This window comes from Microtus pennsylvanicus, chromosome 3 (genome assembly GCF_037038515.1).
Source record: "Microtus pennsylvanicus isolate mMicPen1 chromosome 3, mMicPen1.hap1, whole genome shotgun sequence".
Taxonomy (NCBI): Eukaryota; Metazoa; Chordata; class Mammalia; order Rodentia; family Cricetidae; genus Microtus; species Microtus pennsylvanicus.
In genome coordinates this window covers 122,176,578-122,192,375 of record NC_134581.1, presented here as the reverse complement: position 1 = coordinate 122,192,375, position 15,798 = coordinate 122,176,578, and the positions used below count along the sequence as shown (strand labels likewise).

At 45.8% G+C, this 15,798-nt stretch overlaps 1 protein-coding gene across 7 annotated transcripts in view; it reads left to right on the top strand.

Annotated features, from left to right (window-relative positions):
• Chd7 (chromodomain helicase DNA binding protein 7) overlaps positions 1 to 15,798 on the top strand; it is a 179,626-nt gene that overhangs the window by 91,425 nt on the left and 72,403 nt on the right. For all 7 annotated transcript variants that reach the window (XM_075967014.1, XM_075967015.1, XM_075967013.1 and 4 more), the window contains exon 3: positions 10,306 to 10,721. In XM_075967014.1, the coding sequence (XP_075823129.1) occupies positions 10,306 to 10,721 (416 nt within the window). The remainder of the gene's footprint in view (positions 1 to 10,305; positions 10,722 to 15,798) is intronic.

Genomic DNA, 15,798 nt, shown 5'->3' with positions numbered 1-15,798 from the left:
TGTGGGTGCCTCTCGGAGTTTTCCTTTGGCACCTTTGAGTGTTCATTGTCCTTGGCACTGTGTTACGTTAGGACGTTCTCATGTAAGTATATGCTGTGCGTTGGATATACCTCCCTTCCCTTTCTCACCCAAGTTTTGCTTCTGTAGTGGGAAAAGTGCATTTTACGGGAAGGCTTCATTTAGATTTCCAACTCTGATGTATCTTCGTTGATCTTCAGATTAATTTTGTTTTTGCTTGTCTGAGAAACTTCATTCGTACTTCCCTCTTAAATTCTCTTTACTTCCTCACCCTGTCTTACAAATGCTTATTTTAACATCTTTAACCCAACAATGCCAAACTACCTTGAAAATATTATTTAATAGTATGCGTAAATATTGCCTACACACCCTTTTTAATGAGAATATTATCTTCTTTGTCTCCTTTCTCCCTTTAGTTTATATTGTAAATGAGAACATTAGAACACAGGTGTTGATATTTTAGGCAGAAATGAAGATAGCCTGTCAGAAACCACCTGAAGTAATATATTTTACACATAGTAGTAAAGTTAACGTAGAAATCAATTACTCGGTGTTAAGTATTTTCAGATAGAGGCCAGTATCTAAGCAATCTAAAGGAAGTTGCCTAGTGGATGTTGGTCCTGAGGCCAGGCTAACTTCACAGCTGTTTAAACTCCGGCAGCTTGGCCCAGAGGGTACTGCTGTTTTATAACCGTATTTAAAATCTGTTCCTCTTTTACTCCCTCAGACTGAGTGCAGAGTTATAATGGGTCCCATTATAGGTAAAAGGTCTGTGACTCAGCCATCGAGCTGCTCAAACTCTGGGCTGTTTTAATTGCCACCATTAAAGCTTTAGTACTTTTATCTCATAAAAATAGATATCATTGATGTAAAATGTGTGCCTGTTGAAGATACATGTGTTCCTCTGCCCTCATAGTTAGCTAATCAGCCATTTGAGTTAGAACTTAGTTAGATTTTATGCAAATGGGAACATGACAAAGACCACAAATTCTGTTCTGAGTTAGCCTTTAATTAAGAAGACTTTCCAGGGGTACTCAGGACAGCACCTCTCTCAAAGATCTCCTGAAAGAACCTTGCTTCTGTTACGGCTTGCATGGAGACTGCATTTGATTGATAGAACAGCTGTGGGCCCCCCACGTTCCTCGTACCCAAGAGTACAGTGCTGATTTCAACAGTTCAAGGGGACATACACCAGTGACTCTCCTGTTCCTAGCTGACGCTTCAGCTTAAATTGAAATGTGTAGTTGGGGGCGCTTACTCTGCCTGTCTGCTGGTGGGCTCTTGTTGCCAAAGATATAAATCCTACAATGGGAGAACTTCAAAGTATGATGTAAACTCGAGAATGCCGTGCCGCTAAATATGAAAATGTGAAGAGCCGGTTTGTTCTGAGCCCCTTTTTTCCCAACGTGCTAACATGTCACCGTCATTCATTATTCATTTTGCCATTCGCAAAGATGACACCTCTCCAGGTCTGCAACGAGAGCATCTCAGCGGAGTTTAGCTGCCTCCCGTTCACGCTCACATTTATTTCTCTGTTGTAAAAATAGCAGCTAATTAGTGGGGCATTTCGGTAGGTGACTCTCTCCTGCTCTTGCAGTGGTGGGGTTGTATTCAGAGAAGAGAGCAGGATCTTGACTCTAACTAAGAAGGACTCAATTCCAAACAATTCCAAAGTACAAACCCACCCACACAAAACATTGTGAGCTACACAGCCAGCCTCTCGACTTGCCCAGCTGTGTAGATTCAATTATAATAATTTTCTCAGTTGCATAACATTGCTGTTTGTTTATTACTGCATTATTAGTCAGTGAATGAACCTCCCCCCTTTGACCCCTCAGCAGTGTTTATAAAATACTTAATTGCTTTGGTATCTTCTGTTTTGTGTGTGATTTCAGCTGGAAGGAGTCATGGGGACGTCATCCCCTCTAAGTGTTTAACAGACCCTTTCTAATGTGCAGTAAACTTTCTTTAAAAGTAAGTTTAAGTATCAGGAGCCTTTAATATTTCCCGCATACACGCACGCACGCCTGTGTGCGTGCGTTAACGTGAAAATGAAGATTTTCTTTAAAAAATCTCTGCGTGACACTGTAGCTGGTGTGGTGGGAACCACTGGCCTCTCCCCAGCCCTGTGCAGGTGGTCCTTACACCCTGCTCTTCCCGCCTCTTGGAGGAGCTAGTGGGATTCTTGACCCACACTCAGTGATGAATTGGTAGGTATCATGGTTGGGAGTGTGGACCTTGTGGAGACTGCCAGCTTCCAGTCCTGCCTCCTTTCAGTGTGTGTGACTTGGGATGAATTTGTGTCCCCTTTGGATGCATCCTGTCTTCCCATCTGTACATCAGAGACTGCATGGCGATACCCAGTGACACAGTCAGCACTGCCTCTTTGCAAAGACATAGGGAAGCTCCGCCGTGCTCTCCGTGTGTCAGCTACCTCACGGGAGAAGGGTCCTCAGGGAGAGAAACCCAAAACCATTCAGAGTAGAATGAGAAGCTCTTATGGTAGGCATTTATTTCAATGCACGGATTGCCGTGTGACCTGTTACCACAAACTTCATGGCTTCTAGCCACATCCTCTTCCTCCTCAGCATGTTGTTAGGTTGGGGTCTGGGCTTGGTTCGGCCGAGCCCACCCCACTGCTCCAGGCCCTCTAGCACGTAGACCCGAGGTCTCCTGGAATCCTGATCACCAAGTCTGTCCATGTTAGGCAGAGTCATTCTGGGCTGCCCAGTTCAGCTTTGCTGCGTGTCACTGGAGGTCACCCTTAGCTCCTGGAGGCTGCCTGCCAGTCATGCCTGTGGTTTCCCCTCCACCCTGGCCACCGGCTCCTTCACAGCTTGGAAGGAGTCTTCTCTCCTCTTTAAAAGCCTCCCTGATTGGACTCAGGCTTGCCTAGGATAATTGCCCCTTTGAGGGAGCCCTACCCCATGATTTCCCACCTTGACCAGACCTGTGATATCCCTTAACTTTCGGCTGGACACAGATCCTGCCACACCGGGAGATAAAGGGGCAGGCTTTGAACGCTGCCTCCCACAGATGCTATGCGAATGAGTTTTTATAGACCAGAGTAGTCTATCATTAAGCCTTTATTGTCAACTAAACATGCTACGTTCCCAGTCTCTGCATCGTGGAAAACTTGCCAAAAGTACATAAATTAACTTTATCCCTAAATTCCTTTAATTTCCCCCTTTTCAAAGATGGTTCTATTCCCAGTTCTGCAAAAACCCCTGGGATCACTCAGTGTTAGAGAGGGACCTGCTGTCAGTGTTTGATGTTTGAGTTTTTAAAGCCATAGGAATAACAGAGTAAGTTGCTTTTACTATTTTGCTATTTAAATAACACATGTAAGCAGTGTAAGTTGGCTTTCTGGAGCCAGACCCTATACTTTTCCACTTTGAGGATCAAACTTGCTGTTGAGTGCACAGGATGGCAAAGCACACAGTCACCTGAAGGGCAGAGTTTATTGAGCTGAATTAATTTCTTTTTTAAAAAGCGTGAGTTTGACCTCCACCTTCATTGTCTGTGATTGGAGTTCCTCAGTGTCTTGTCTGTGTATGAAATATCTTGACTGACCTGGAAGCACTGTTGAAGACACACACAAGATCAAATGTTCGATCCCTGGCAGCCCGGGTAGTTTGGGGGAGTGCATATCTGTGGTCAGACTCCAGCTCTTGACACAGGTTTGGGAACAGTGAGGGCTTCAGTGCTGAAGTGGCGTGAGAAGGTGCAGATTCTCTCTCATGGATGCTAACAAGGTATCTTTGCCCAGGGAGGGCAGAGAGGACAAGAAAGGGAGAGGCAGGCTTCATGAGGGCTAGCAGTAAGACACCGCAGACGTGTTTTTGCCAGCTTGCTTCTAGAAAGAACTCTTCATTCAGCACCTGGTATTCCTGCTGTAAGCAGTTTAGAGATTCAGAAGAAGGGTCTCAATGCAAAACCGACTCAGAGTTCCCTCACAGTCTCGTCATTCTGGTTTCCTTATGAGAGGCCAGAGGTGCCTTGATCAGTTGTGGACATGACCCTAGCATGTCACTCTTATAGGACATCAGGCATGCGTTCTTCCCTGCTCTTGTGGTCCAAGCAACACAAGGAATTATTCACGTTTACTGACACAGGCCTTTAAAAAAATATTAATTGTTATTATTTTTTCATTAAGATGCAAACATCTGGGCTTCCCCATAGGCCTTTAAGTGTGGTTGTATTGTGTCTTTCCTACGGCCTCCCTGTGCTTGGTGGGAAGGAGACGGTCAAGACGCAGAAATTCCGGTCACCCGCACACTAATTTTGAGCAGCCATCACATGGGAGAACATCACTCAAGTTTCACATAAATGACTAAGCTAATTTTCCCAAGCATTTATGAAGCAATGGAGACACCTCAACACCATGTTCAGTTTACTATCAATTTACTTCGTACCTTAGGTGTGTGTGTGTGTGTGTGTGTGTGTGTGTGTGTGTGCGCGCGCGCGCGCGCAGATGAGCAGGCTGGTTCAACTCTGTATTCCCTAAATGTAAGCCTGTGATTTTATCTGCTGTTTTCCCTAAGACACAGCAATTGACTTACAAGGCAGAGGAAAGAATGGGCTCGGAGTCCCCGCAGTGCAGCGGGTTGAATGGAACACATGCTGCCTATTCTTCAGGGTTTGGGGGCTTTTTCAAGGCAGGGCAGGGAGGCAGGAAGCAAACTTGTCTTCTCCTGGTCCTGACGGAACTGAAATAGTCCGTGGAATGTTCCATCTCATTACTAAGTTGAACAACAGTTCTAGCAGACAGGGACATCCAGAGCAATAGAGGTGGAGTTTGTTTACTCTGAGACTCAGGAAGAATAGCAGCGCCCACCTCCAATTACGTATCTGGGCAAAAAGTTAGTAATATTCGGTAACACTCTAAGCTGTGGCTCAGAACCAAACTCCAGTTCTCCCCTGACCCTTTGAAGCAAAAATTTCAAATTCGTATTGAATTAAAAGCCATCCATCAGATAGGCCAGGGCTAGCTAGGGTTTTAGAACCACAGTCTTCACGGCTTGGGTTTGAATGGTGGCCACAGCAGAGCTGGACCGCACAGCCACCCTTCTAGCTGAGGGACACAGTCTTGGCAGTGCCCAGCCTGTTTCGGCGCTTCTCGGGGGAAGCTAGGCTGTTCCAAGGCTGAAGAGAGAGGACATGTACATGACCTAGCGGAGCTCGAAGCATGTCTAACTAACTAACTAACTAACTAACTAACTAACTAACTAACTAACAGCAAGTGGTTGAACGGGAAACGACTCAGTGCGGTGCCCTGGGACAGCTTCACAACTTGTTGTCCACCCCCGCCCCTCCCCCGCTGCTAGGATGTGTCGGTCCATATAGTGCCCTGTCCAGCACCCCAGGACTGTTAGCTGAACAGGAGAGGCCTGTGAGCTCCTGACTCTCAGGAACCCCCATTGCTACAGAATAGAGCAGTATCCAGCCCTGGTCAGGGTTAGAAGATACAGGAAAGAAAAGAAAGCCAAAGGCACTGGGTGATGAGCAAGACAGCCAGAGAGCAGAGGATGAGGACCCTGTGCTCCAGGTGTGGAGGAAAGCTTCAGTGCTCCTGGCATCTGGCTCTGCTGTGTCCTTCAGGGCAACTGAGTGGGAGAGACCCAGTGCTGTAGGGCTGCTCTTCTACAGCTCCCTAGGCCTGGGACTGACTCAGGAGGCTCAGGATTGTGCATCTGATCTGCAGCATCTTCAACATGGCTGCCTGCAAATCTGTAGCTCTTATGGGTTTTGTTTATGTGGTGAATCTGTTTGCTTTTAGATTCAGGCCTGGCAGCACTCACCTGTAATCCCAGGTACCCAAAAGACTGAGGCAGGTGGATCACAAGTTCAAGGCCAGCCTGAGCAATTTGCAAGACCTTGTACCCAAAACAAAAGTTAAAAAACAAGCAGGCAGGCAGACAGATAGACAGAAAGATATGCGCACACTTGTGCGTGCACACACACACACACACACACACACACACACACACACACAAGGTGGGGACAGAGACAAACAGACACTCATCTCAGCTTGAGTAAAGTGTTCTGTGTCCTCCCACCTCAACATCCCGGCAGCTCTATAACTTCCTCAAATATTGTTGAGTGAATAAATTAGAGTCCTGATAGTAAGTGTATCAGCCACCACTGCCGCATCTTCTTTAAAAGTGCTTTCCTTCTAAAAGTCTCCAGAACTTAGTGAACCTTTGCTAAGTGCTCTGAATCTTTATATTGTTTGCCCAAGGGCAAAACACCTTAGTCTTGACACCAGGTTTAATTTTTCAAAGAGTATAGAGGATCCAGGACCCAAGAAGGACTGGAAAAACAAAAGCAAAAGTTCAGAATGTTTGTGATAGAAACATGTGTCCACAGTCATTTTTAAAAGAACTATCATAAATGCATTTTCATCTCATGTGACTAATTAGAGTTTGTAGCTTGTAAACCATTTCAAATGTCGTCGGCTGGACCTGAGTCCTCGCTGGCGGGTCACTTCCTTAGCAGGTGTCCTCTCTCTCTGATGCTCTCTGCTTTCTGAGCTCCCTGATTCTGCTGGGGTCTGTCCTCAGAAGTAGTGTATCCCTGCTCCATTTGGTAGTGGCTCTCCCTTTTTGTCAGGCATTGTTTTGAATCCGTGCTTGTTTGCATATGTGCAAATTCAAACAAGTAAACGCATGTTCGTCTGAAAATGTGTTCACCCCCAGGCGTCCTGTGAGCTTTAGAAGTTGTATGTGTTGTATGTTGGTGATAAGATTTTGTTCACTCGTGTCGCTCTATGTTGCTTACAGTTTCAGACTTGAGGAGTAAAGTAAAGGCAATGTGGGAAAGAAGATAAGATAGGCTTTGGATCCTGAGACCGTCCCAACTTTGCCCCACCACACTTTCCCCTCTTCGGTGACACTTCAGAGCGCTGCGGTCGGCATTGGCTCACCTCTGATGAGCGCATCTGGCCCCTCCAGTTTTGTACAGAGAGCTTACTCCTGTTCTTCCTAATTGTCGTGAGAGCAAATGCAGTAGAGCTCAGGACAAAAACAATATGACTAAATTTTTTTATACGAAACATACACACTTTGGGCCATTTTTACTTATTTAAATATCAGTCGGCTGTTTTAGGTCCCCAGAGTCCACAACACACTACTTCTGAGGACAGATATCATAGTGTGTCAGAAGGCATATGGAAGCATGACAGAACTGTGTCACGGAGAAAGCCCTGTATGTGTGAAATACACTTGGTATCTAAAATCCCTGACATTCGCTTTAATACGCCAGAAGTTGTAGGAATGGCCTGTATGGTAATATCAGATGTTAATGGCATTGATTACCTGTCAGGCAGTGGGGATTGATGGGAAAATGTCCGCTGCAAAATTAAATAGCATTAGAGAAGACCGTACCATGCGCTCGGTGGGGGGAGCAGGGGAAGCGGGGCCTGGGAGACTTTGTCGGGGCATTACTGGGAGCTCCAGGTTTTCATCCCCCACATGATTAAGGCAGACCATCTGTTCTTTGTTAAATGTTTACGGAAACAGCTTCCCTCTAAAAGAGCCGAGGAGAAGCAGGTCTGGTAAACACTCAGATCCCTGAGCACCTCTCCTGCCCTCCTCAGATAGCACCAAAACACCCGCGCTGCATAGCAAACAAATTAATACTTTTCTGTGCTGGGCCTTCACTTTTCTCCCTCCTTGTGGGTGATTAAATTTTTTACCAAGCCATTTACATATGGCCTCCTTTATTTCTAAAAGAAGCGTCTAATGATTTGTACGCTAAAGTGTGTCGATGAATTTTCAGTTTTTTGTGTTGTGTGTGAAATGCTTTTTCCAATTCATAAATGTGTGCTGGGAAGGCTCTCGGGAGACACAGGTATCTCCTCCTGGGGTGGATGCCATGCAGGTTGAAGATGAGTATACATGCCCCATAGTGAGTTAGTTCATCGCTCCAAGTGGAATTATTGTTCTGACTCTCCCTTACTTTCAAGCAATAACTTTTCTTCTATTTTTTTTTGAATACTAGATTCTCCCAAGGAAGTTTGATTTTTATGCCCCATGCAGAAAAGCAATGTCTTTTTCCTTGTCAATTATGTTTAAAAATGTAATAATTACCTGAACCTCAGCAGTTTGCGTGTAGTGAAAGTTGAAGTCCGATCAACTAATATTTAGCTAATGCCGGGGGCTGAGGTCACTAGGGCATGAGGGTGTTTGGGTAGTTCCTTTCTGGATTACACTCTCACCTTCCCAGGAAGAGGCCTGTGTGTAAGGCTTCAGGAGGCGAGGCGTGGACCATAAGAACACTAACTTTAGGAAGCCAAGGTCCACATCTCGTCTCTTTCCCTTATGTGGCTTCTGGTAGCCACTCTGCCTCCTAGGACTTAAGCTTATCTGGAAGCTGGGGTAGCTATGACCACATCTTGTCTGTCTGTAAAGAGTTGTGTGTGTGCACTGGTGTGCTCTTCACACTTTGTGCTCACCCCTTTGTCTGAGTTTATTCCCTCTTTGTTTGACCAAGAAGGGACAGTTTGTATTTTAAGATTTGCCTTGTTTGGTGATGGAAATAAACGCTTTTAACCCCAGCACTCAGGAGGCAGAGGCAGGTGGATCTCTGAGTTCCAGGCCAGTTTGGTTTACAAAGGGGTTTCAGGACAGCCAGGGCTACACAGAGAAAATTGGGTGTCAAAAAACAACTATATGTGTGTGTGTGTGTGTGTGTGTGTGTGTGTGTGTCTTAATACCAATTTGTTGCTGCTGTTGATGTTCTTTTCTTTTTGGAGTGGTGGGGATCGAACCCAGGGCCTTGTGTGTTAGGCCAATGCTATACCTCTAAGTTAGATGCCCAACCTTCCCAGATTCTGAAAACGAGCTTAAGTCCTTCACTTAGCAGGTGAAGAAGCTGAGCTTTGGTTGAGTGCAGTGACTTCTCCAGAGAGCAGTTGGTGATAGAGCCTGGGCTGGAATTTTAATGTTTCAGCTTGGGGTTCTGGGGCATTTCTTCCCTGCTGGTGTGACTCAAGAATTGAATGTGACGGTCTTTGGAGCAGCCAAGGCTGGCTGTGGACCAGTGGGCTGCTGTGTTCAGTTTGTAAAATGTTGTTTTGGGAACAGCCACAGAGGGAGACGGGGTAAAACTTGGTGCTGCCTCCCTAGAAGTATTCCTGTATGTAAAGATTTTAGAAGCTATGGACTCAGAAGACACGGGATGGAGGAAAGCTGCATCCAGGTCTCCCCTGTGTAGAGCTCTGGGGAGTCACATCCTCTTCTGGAACTCTCAAGTTTCTCTCTGAAAGATGGAGATACATGACTAAGATCTTCCTGTAGGTTTAGGTAAATGGACATACAGGCTCAGTATATGGCTGGGGATATGCTGAATTAAGACATGATATTAAGATGTTATTTCTATTTCTTGTACTTAAATGTGGGGTTTCTTCCTTTGCCCACAATAATGCTTTGTTTATCCCATGTTAATGTCCAGTCTGTGTAAGGTAGACCTCTCCCCTCTGCTCTGTGTCTCCTCAGACATGTTAGTATGTCATTGTCCATACCTGTGAAATCAAAAGGTTCACTGTCTTAGTCCAAAGATCTGACCTGGGGAATTTGGTGATGGTCAGGTCATTAAACCCATGCTGGGTGTATCGTAGAATCACTCATATCAGAGGAGCGTAGGAAAAAGGCAGAAGATGACTGGAAGTTGCAGGTGGGATGTTTTCAGGTGTTTTGTTGAAATGTAAAGGTTCCTCAGATGCCACAGCGTGCCGTGTAGATGCTGTGCCTGCTCTGCCCTGTTTGTGGGTCACGGCTGTGAGGCCACTCTGTGTGGCAGTCATTTACTCTGGTCTCAGGTGACTTCTTAGCATCTTGTCTATTTGTCAATATTTTCTGATGTGCTCTCTGGGTACCTCCCGAATACATGTCAGGGTTTCCCTGCACTGTACCCTACACTAACTCTTACTTCATCAGTCTGTGTATGTATGTATCTATGCACATATATAGACACATTTTACTTCTCGTCCTGGTTCTTGTGATTGAAGAGGTACAGAATGTCTAGCTCTCTAACAGCTTTTCCCTTCCTGCACTATTTTTTTTCCTGTAGTAATAAACTGGTATTTAAAATGTAACATTTTCCTACTTAAAAGCGTCCCTTTTAAACAAGTGTTTCCAGGCTGAAAGAGAATGGCAAATCCCACAACCCTTAGTTTGTAGGCGTCTGCTTCCCTGAGTACAGAATCAAATTCCCGAAACATCAGTCACTGACTTTCAGTTCCTTGAGGAATGAGAAACTAATTCCAATCCCGTTTGTGTTCCTTAGCATTCTCCGTCGGAGCCCTTTCTAGAGAAGCCGGACATGACTCAGGTCAGCGGACAGAACGCTCAGCTGGTGAAGGGCGACGATTACCTGCCGTCAATAGAACAGCAGCCACAGCAGAAAAAGAAGAAAAAGAAAAACAACCATATTGTTGCAGGGGATCCCAGTAAAAGTTTTGGTAAAGATGACTTCCCTGGTGGGGTTGATAACCAAGAACTAAGTAGGAACTCGCTGGATGGGTCCCAAGAAGAAAAAAAGAAAAAGAAAAGGCCGAAAGTCAAAAAAGATCCGAAGGAATTGAAGGAACCGAAGGAGAAGAAAGAGCCCAAGACCCCAAAAGCCCCGAAGATCCCCAAAGAGCCAAAGGAAAAGAAAGCAAAAACTGTCACACCAAAACCCAAATCCAGCAAAAAGTCAAGGTAGGCTGTGGGTAGAGTCCGAGGCCACAGGACGGACAGCCCCAGGCTGCAGTGGTCTGCACAGCGGCGAGGGATGGCTGCTGATTCTCATACCGTTCTTGGACACCTGTCACTCACGTAGTAAAAAGCGAAGGTTTCTGTGCATTCCAATCTTTAGGACTCCACTGTTATGAACTGTTGATTTAGTGTCTGTACTGGCTAAAAGATTTTATTTAGCAGCCAACTTCTTCTTTCACAAACCAGCACTGTACTTGGCTCTCTGGGTAACTGATAGGAAATAGGAAGGCTTGCAGGGGAAGCAAAGCCCGTGCGAGCTCTGAGCATCTCTGGGTAACTGATAGGAAGGCTCTAAGCATGTCAGCACCATTTCCAGCCTCTGAGAGAGGATTAATTGTGTCTGCTTGGCAGGGTAAGTCTTCACGGCAGGTTGAAGTCCTTGTGGGGCGTGTGGGAGAAACCCAGTACCACTCATCATCAGATGTGGCTTCAAGGGCAAACAGTGGGGACTTTAAGGAACCAGGAAGGAGCCTCCTTGCCCTGTACTCCCCACCAACTCTCTGACCCCCTAGAAGGCATATTTATTTGGTAAGAAAATCTGAGAGACGACATTGAAGACTAATTTTTTTCATTTGTTCTGAACATTTCTAACAACTGTTCTGAACCAGTTCCAAACATCTGAATCTATTTTTCAGAATATGGCTCATGTTAGGAAATATAGTTTCCAGATGGAAGTATTGCCAGACTTGGTTAATCTGAGCCTGTTTGCACACTCGGATAGAAAACATGCTCCACCCTCTGGCCTGTGTGCACATGTAAACATTTGTCTGCACACATACTCAAATGTGTCATTGCCTTACACTTTCTGTGATGACTAACTGTAGCCTTTTGTTGGTGGACTCTATTGTATGTACGTGTGTGTGCAGGCATACCAGCACACAGAGAGATGGTAGTGAGACTATCTTGATAGCTCAAACCCATGATTATGCTATGTGTTGATGGTGTGTATCATAATCATCTATTTTTTTTGCCACGAATGTCTTTTATGGTGTCCAGGTAACCGAGTATATGCAATAATTCAGACTTATTGATAACTCTGTATTTGCAGTCTGGCTTGGATCCCTCAGCATCTAGTTTCTTTGCTGAGAACACTTTCTCCTGGTGAAAGCCCACAACTCATTACAGAACCTTTACATTCTTTAGAGAGGCATTTTCTGACCTGCTTGTCTGTAGGTGAGTGTCGGGATGGTGATGAGTGAGACAGACGCAGCTGAGGACTTCCGTCTCACCGGCTGGTTTGTTTTCGGAGCATATGACTGCCTGAGTGTAAATGGTGTGCTTTGGTGTGAGGAGGTGCATGCCTGTGTCTCCCAGAAGTCAAACCCTACTGTGAGGAAGATGGTCCTTTCCTCTTCAGCTATAGCTGTGTGTGCCAAAGAGGCTTTCTGGACCTTAGAGATGGATGCATCACCAACATTTGGTGTCAATTTTCATCGCAGTTCCTTTTCTTTTCCTTTTTCCTTTCTTTTCTTCCTATCTTTTCACCTAATTGTGAAACGGCATAGAATCATTCTGGGATTCTGACAGAGATTTGCAGCCACCTTCCTCAGCCCTAGTCTGATCAGGCAGGCCCCGTGTCTACAGTTTGCTTGAGCACACCCAGCCTGCTGTGGAGCACTCTGGCGGTAGGTTTGGAGATGCTGTATGTCACAGTGACCCAGGCAGCACCTTCCTGACAACCGTGGGTATCCAGTTTGGTCAACGCTGGGCGTGCAGCCTTTCCTCGGTGGAGCTACAGATCCATTCTTGGCCCAGAGAGCTTTCGGGGAAGGCTGTCTCTAGGGTGGGCCAGCCGCTGTCATCCTGAGCGTGAGTTAGGGTCTCTGTGAGTGTTTAGCACAGCTTACTGCATGGGGCCTGCACATGCTCTTTCTGTAGGCTCGGGAAGAAAGGATAGCTCTTTCCCTCACCCTGCTGGTCCCCACTGGCTGTCCCCTCGAGAGCTAAGAGTTGTGAAGCGTCAACGGTTTGAGTCTCCTTGACTAGAGCACATTGATGTGTGTAAAGATGTCGAAGTGACAGGAACCTGATGGGGTGTGTGTGCAGAGACTTATTAGCAGGCTATGTTTGGGGGTGATGTTGCAGGAGGGGAGGCGGTGGAAAGTTGCTAGCACCTCCGTTGGCTTGGCTAAGCTATCACCATGTGTGTGACCACTGTCTGATTTACAATGAAGTGTGGCAAGGACCGTCCCCAGAAGCTTTCCGGTTGTTGATGGTCTTTCAGGATTGGCTGTCCAAACATAGGATAATTGCATTGAGATGTTAAATAAATTAACAAACCAAACCATTATTTTGTCAAGCCACATTGTTGCTATTGGTCAGATGAATTGAGTATGTCAATTGTGGTCTCCTTGTTCAGTTACGTCTACAAGGAAATAGCATCCTTGAATCAAGGATAACGAGAATGCATACGGCTACATGTAAATTCTGAATAGCATAGCAGAATAATTATGTAAATTGAATATGCAGTGATGAAGGTAATAGGGGGTTTGGGTTGTGTTAGTGCTGGGGCTGAATTGCCGGAGCAGTTTGCGTCTACGCAGTGGACTACAACAGTGGCAATTTTGTTTTGCAAAATGCTATGTGATACCGGTTATTTCCATCCTTGAATAAGTTAACTTGATGAATTTGTTTATACAGAAAATGATTTTCCTACAGAGGGCTGCAGCGGAGGAAATAAACAAGTGAAATGAAAAATTTAGACTAGTAGCTCCCCACTTCTTTCCTGCAGCCCGCCAGCCGCCTCGTGCCGCAGCTCTGCCAGCAGTCGTGCTGGCCTTTGAGGGGGTGGAGAGGAAGTGGCTGCTGCTGGTTTGCGGCATCCTCATGCCCTTGCTAATGAAGGATGCACGGGTGGTGGCTGCTGCCCAGAGCTGGCCCATCTGGGTCTGTTGCAGCCGTCTCGCCCCCTGGAGCTCACTCGGTTCTGGGGAAAGTGAGGAGCTTGAGTTTGTAGACGTCAACCACCTTGATAGCCATGTCTTTCCTGTGCTGGAGAAACCAGAGCAATCTGCCTGAAGCAGTTGAAAAGAATAGTGGTGCAACAGGAAGACCAGTTGTCCAGCACGTTAGAATAAAGACACTTTGCATCCTAACAATGAGCAACAAAATGGGCTCCCCTGGGCCACCCTCCTCTTGTCTAGTAGAACCATGTTCTTCTCTTTTTTTCTTTTTCTTTTTTTTTTTTTTTACTTACAATATATTTTTCCAAACCTGTGTTACTCTCCCCTGGTGCCCTTATAGCTTTCAGATACTGGCTGTTAATATGGAAAACACTGCCAGGCCTTCTTTGGCTGCCGAGGGTGCATTTTACATGTGTAAGGCTTCTGGAGGATTTGCGCCCTCCTTTCAGGGTGGCTTCTGTTGTGCGTGCATGGGCTCTGTGAAGTGAGAGAGAATTCGGAGGAAGTGCCCCCTTTCAGTGATTCTTGAAGGATTTAGTGGTCCATTTAGCTCCATAAAGATTCTTTGAATGTGCAGAACGAGGGGAACTTGGCCAAGGATTGTGACTTGACTCCTGAAGCCTGAATTAAACGACGCCGGCTCACGGCTGCTGATGCGGTTTCTAGGAACACATTTTGTTCCTTGCTCCATTCCCCACCCCCCGGTGTTAAATTTAGCAGAAACGAAAATGTTATTTTTCAATCGAGTGAAGATAGCATTTTATTTTAAACCAGAAAATAAGCATACTGCTTTTATTTAAAAATAAAAACACACAAAGCACCCAAAGCACGTGAGGTGTGCTTTTTGCAAGACCCCTTGATTATCATTAACAATAGTAGTTGCTACTTACTTAGCCGTGTCCTTCTGAGGAACTTGTTTTTTCCGTTATAATCTCCCCAAGAAATACTTACTCAGTTGGCAGTCTGGTGTCTTGGTAAACTAAAACATATTTGCCGTTCGCTCTGTGTTTGTAAAGCTTCTACGTCTTCTTGTGTTCTCGTTCCTTCTTTCCCTTCAAAACACTCACCTGCTCTGATTTCATTTGGTTCAAAACATTGGAAAATCAGAAAGACGTTGTTTTGGCTCAAGCCAGTGGAAGAGCATACACACACCACATGCTACACACATATATGTGTTTCAAGTGTGTGACTACAAAACGGAGCTCTGAACCCTTCGAGTGCCAGTGAGCATGAGAGAAGGAATGGTACCCACGAGGACCATGCTGGCTCTGCCTCCGAACTGTCTCCCAGGCCTCTTCTCGTCACCTGCTGCACCACCCTCCACTCTCAACGCTTGTTTTCTCTCTCACAGAGCGACTGGCAGTGGTTTAGATCCCCAGACCTTTCTTCCCCTTGGGCTAACCACTCGAGTACCTCTCTGCTTCTCTGGTTCAGAGTAGGAGAATCAACAGGCCACTAGGAAAGCCAGTTCTGCCCCCATTGTGCCGTATGCCAGATGCAGGCAGGACTGGACCCTGGTGGAGCATCGTGCCTCTGCAGTGAGCTGCAGTGCAATGGAAAGGATGGTGAGGCCCTCCCTCTGGCCTCTCCCTGTGCTACCAAATAACAGGGGAGGCAAAGAGGCCATGAGCAGCAGTGGTGTGAGAGGGACGCTTTTCCAGAGACACTTTTTTACACTCTTCCTTAAGCAGAGTGTTAAGAAGGAGTGTATTTTGCCACAGTAGACGTGTCTTTGATCTTGTTCCTGGGAGAAAAGGACAAAAAGAATCATGGATGATTTGTTTTTTAATTAAAAAGTCTTTATTATGTGGGGATGCTTTGAAAAAATATGAAAATCTGCACAAGGCAATGCTCGTCTCCTGTTGTGTGAAGATGTTTGACAGGTTGGCCTGGGCCTACCCAAAGCCCTCCTAAAGTCACTGGATGTCAAAGCCACAGCATAGAGAACCTGGAAGCTTCCATCACTGCTGTCGTCCTCATCTGCATGTGGCTTCGCTCTGACATATAGATTTGAAGTAAGGGAAAAAAGGTTTGATTCTTTAAAAGTTGGAAGCATTACACCCTTAGACATCCACTAGAGTATGACTTTATTTTGCTTTATTGTGGTCTTGAATTAT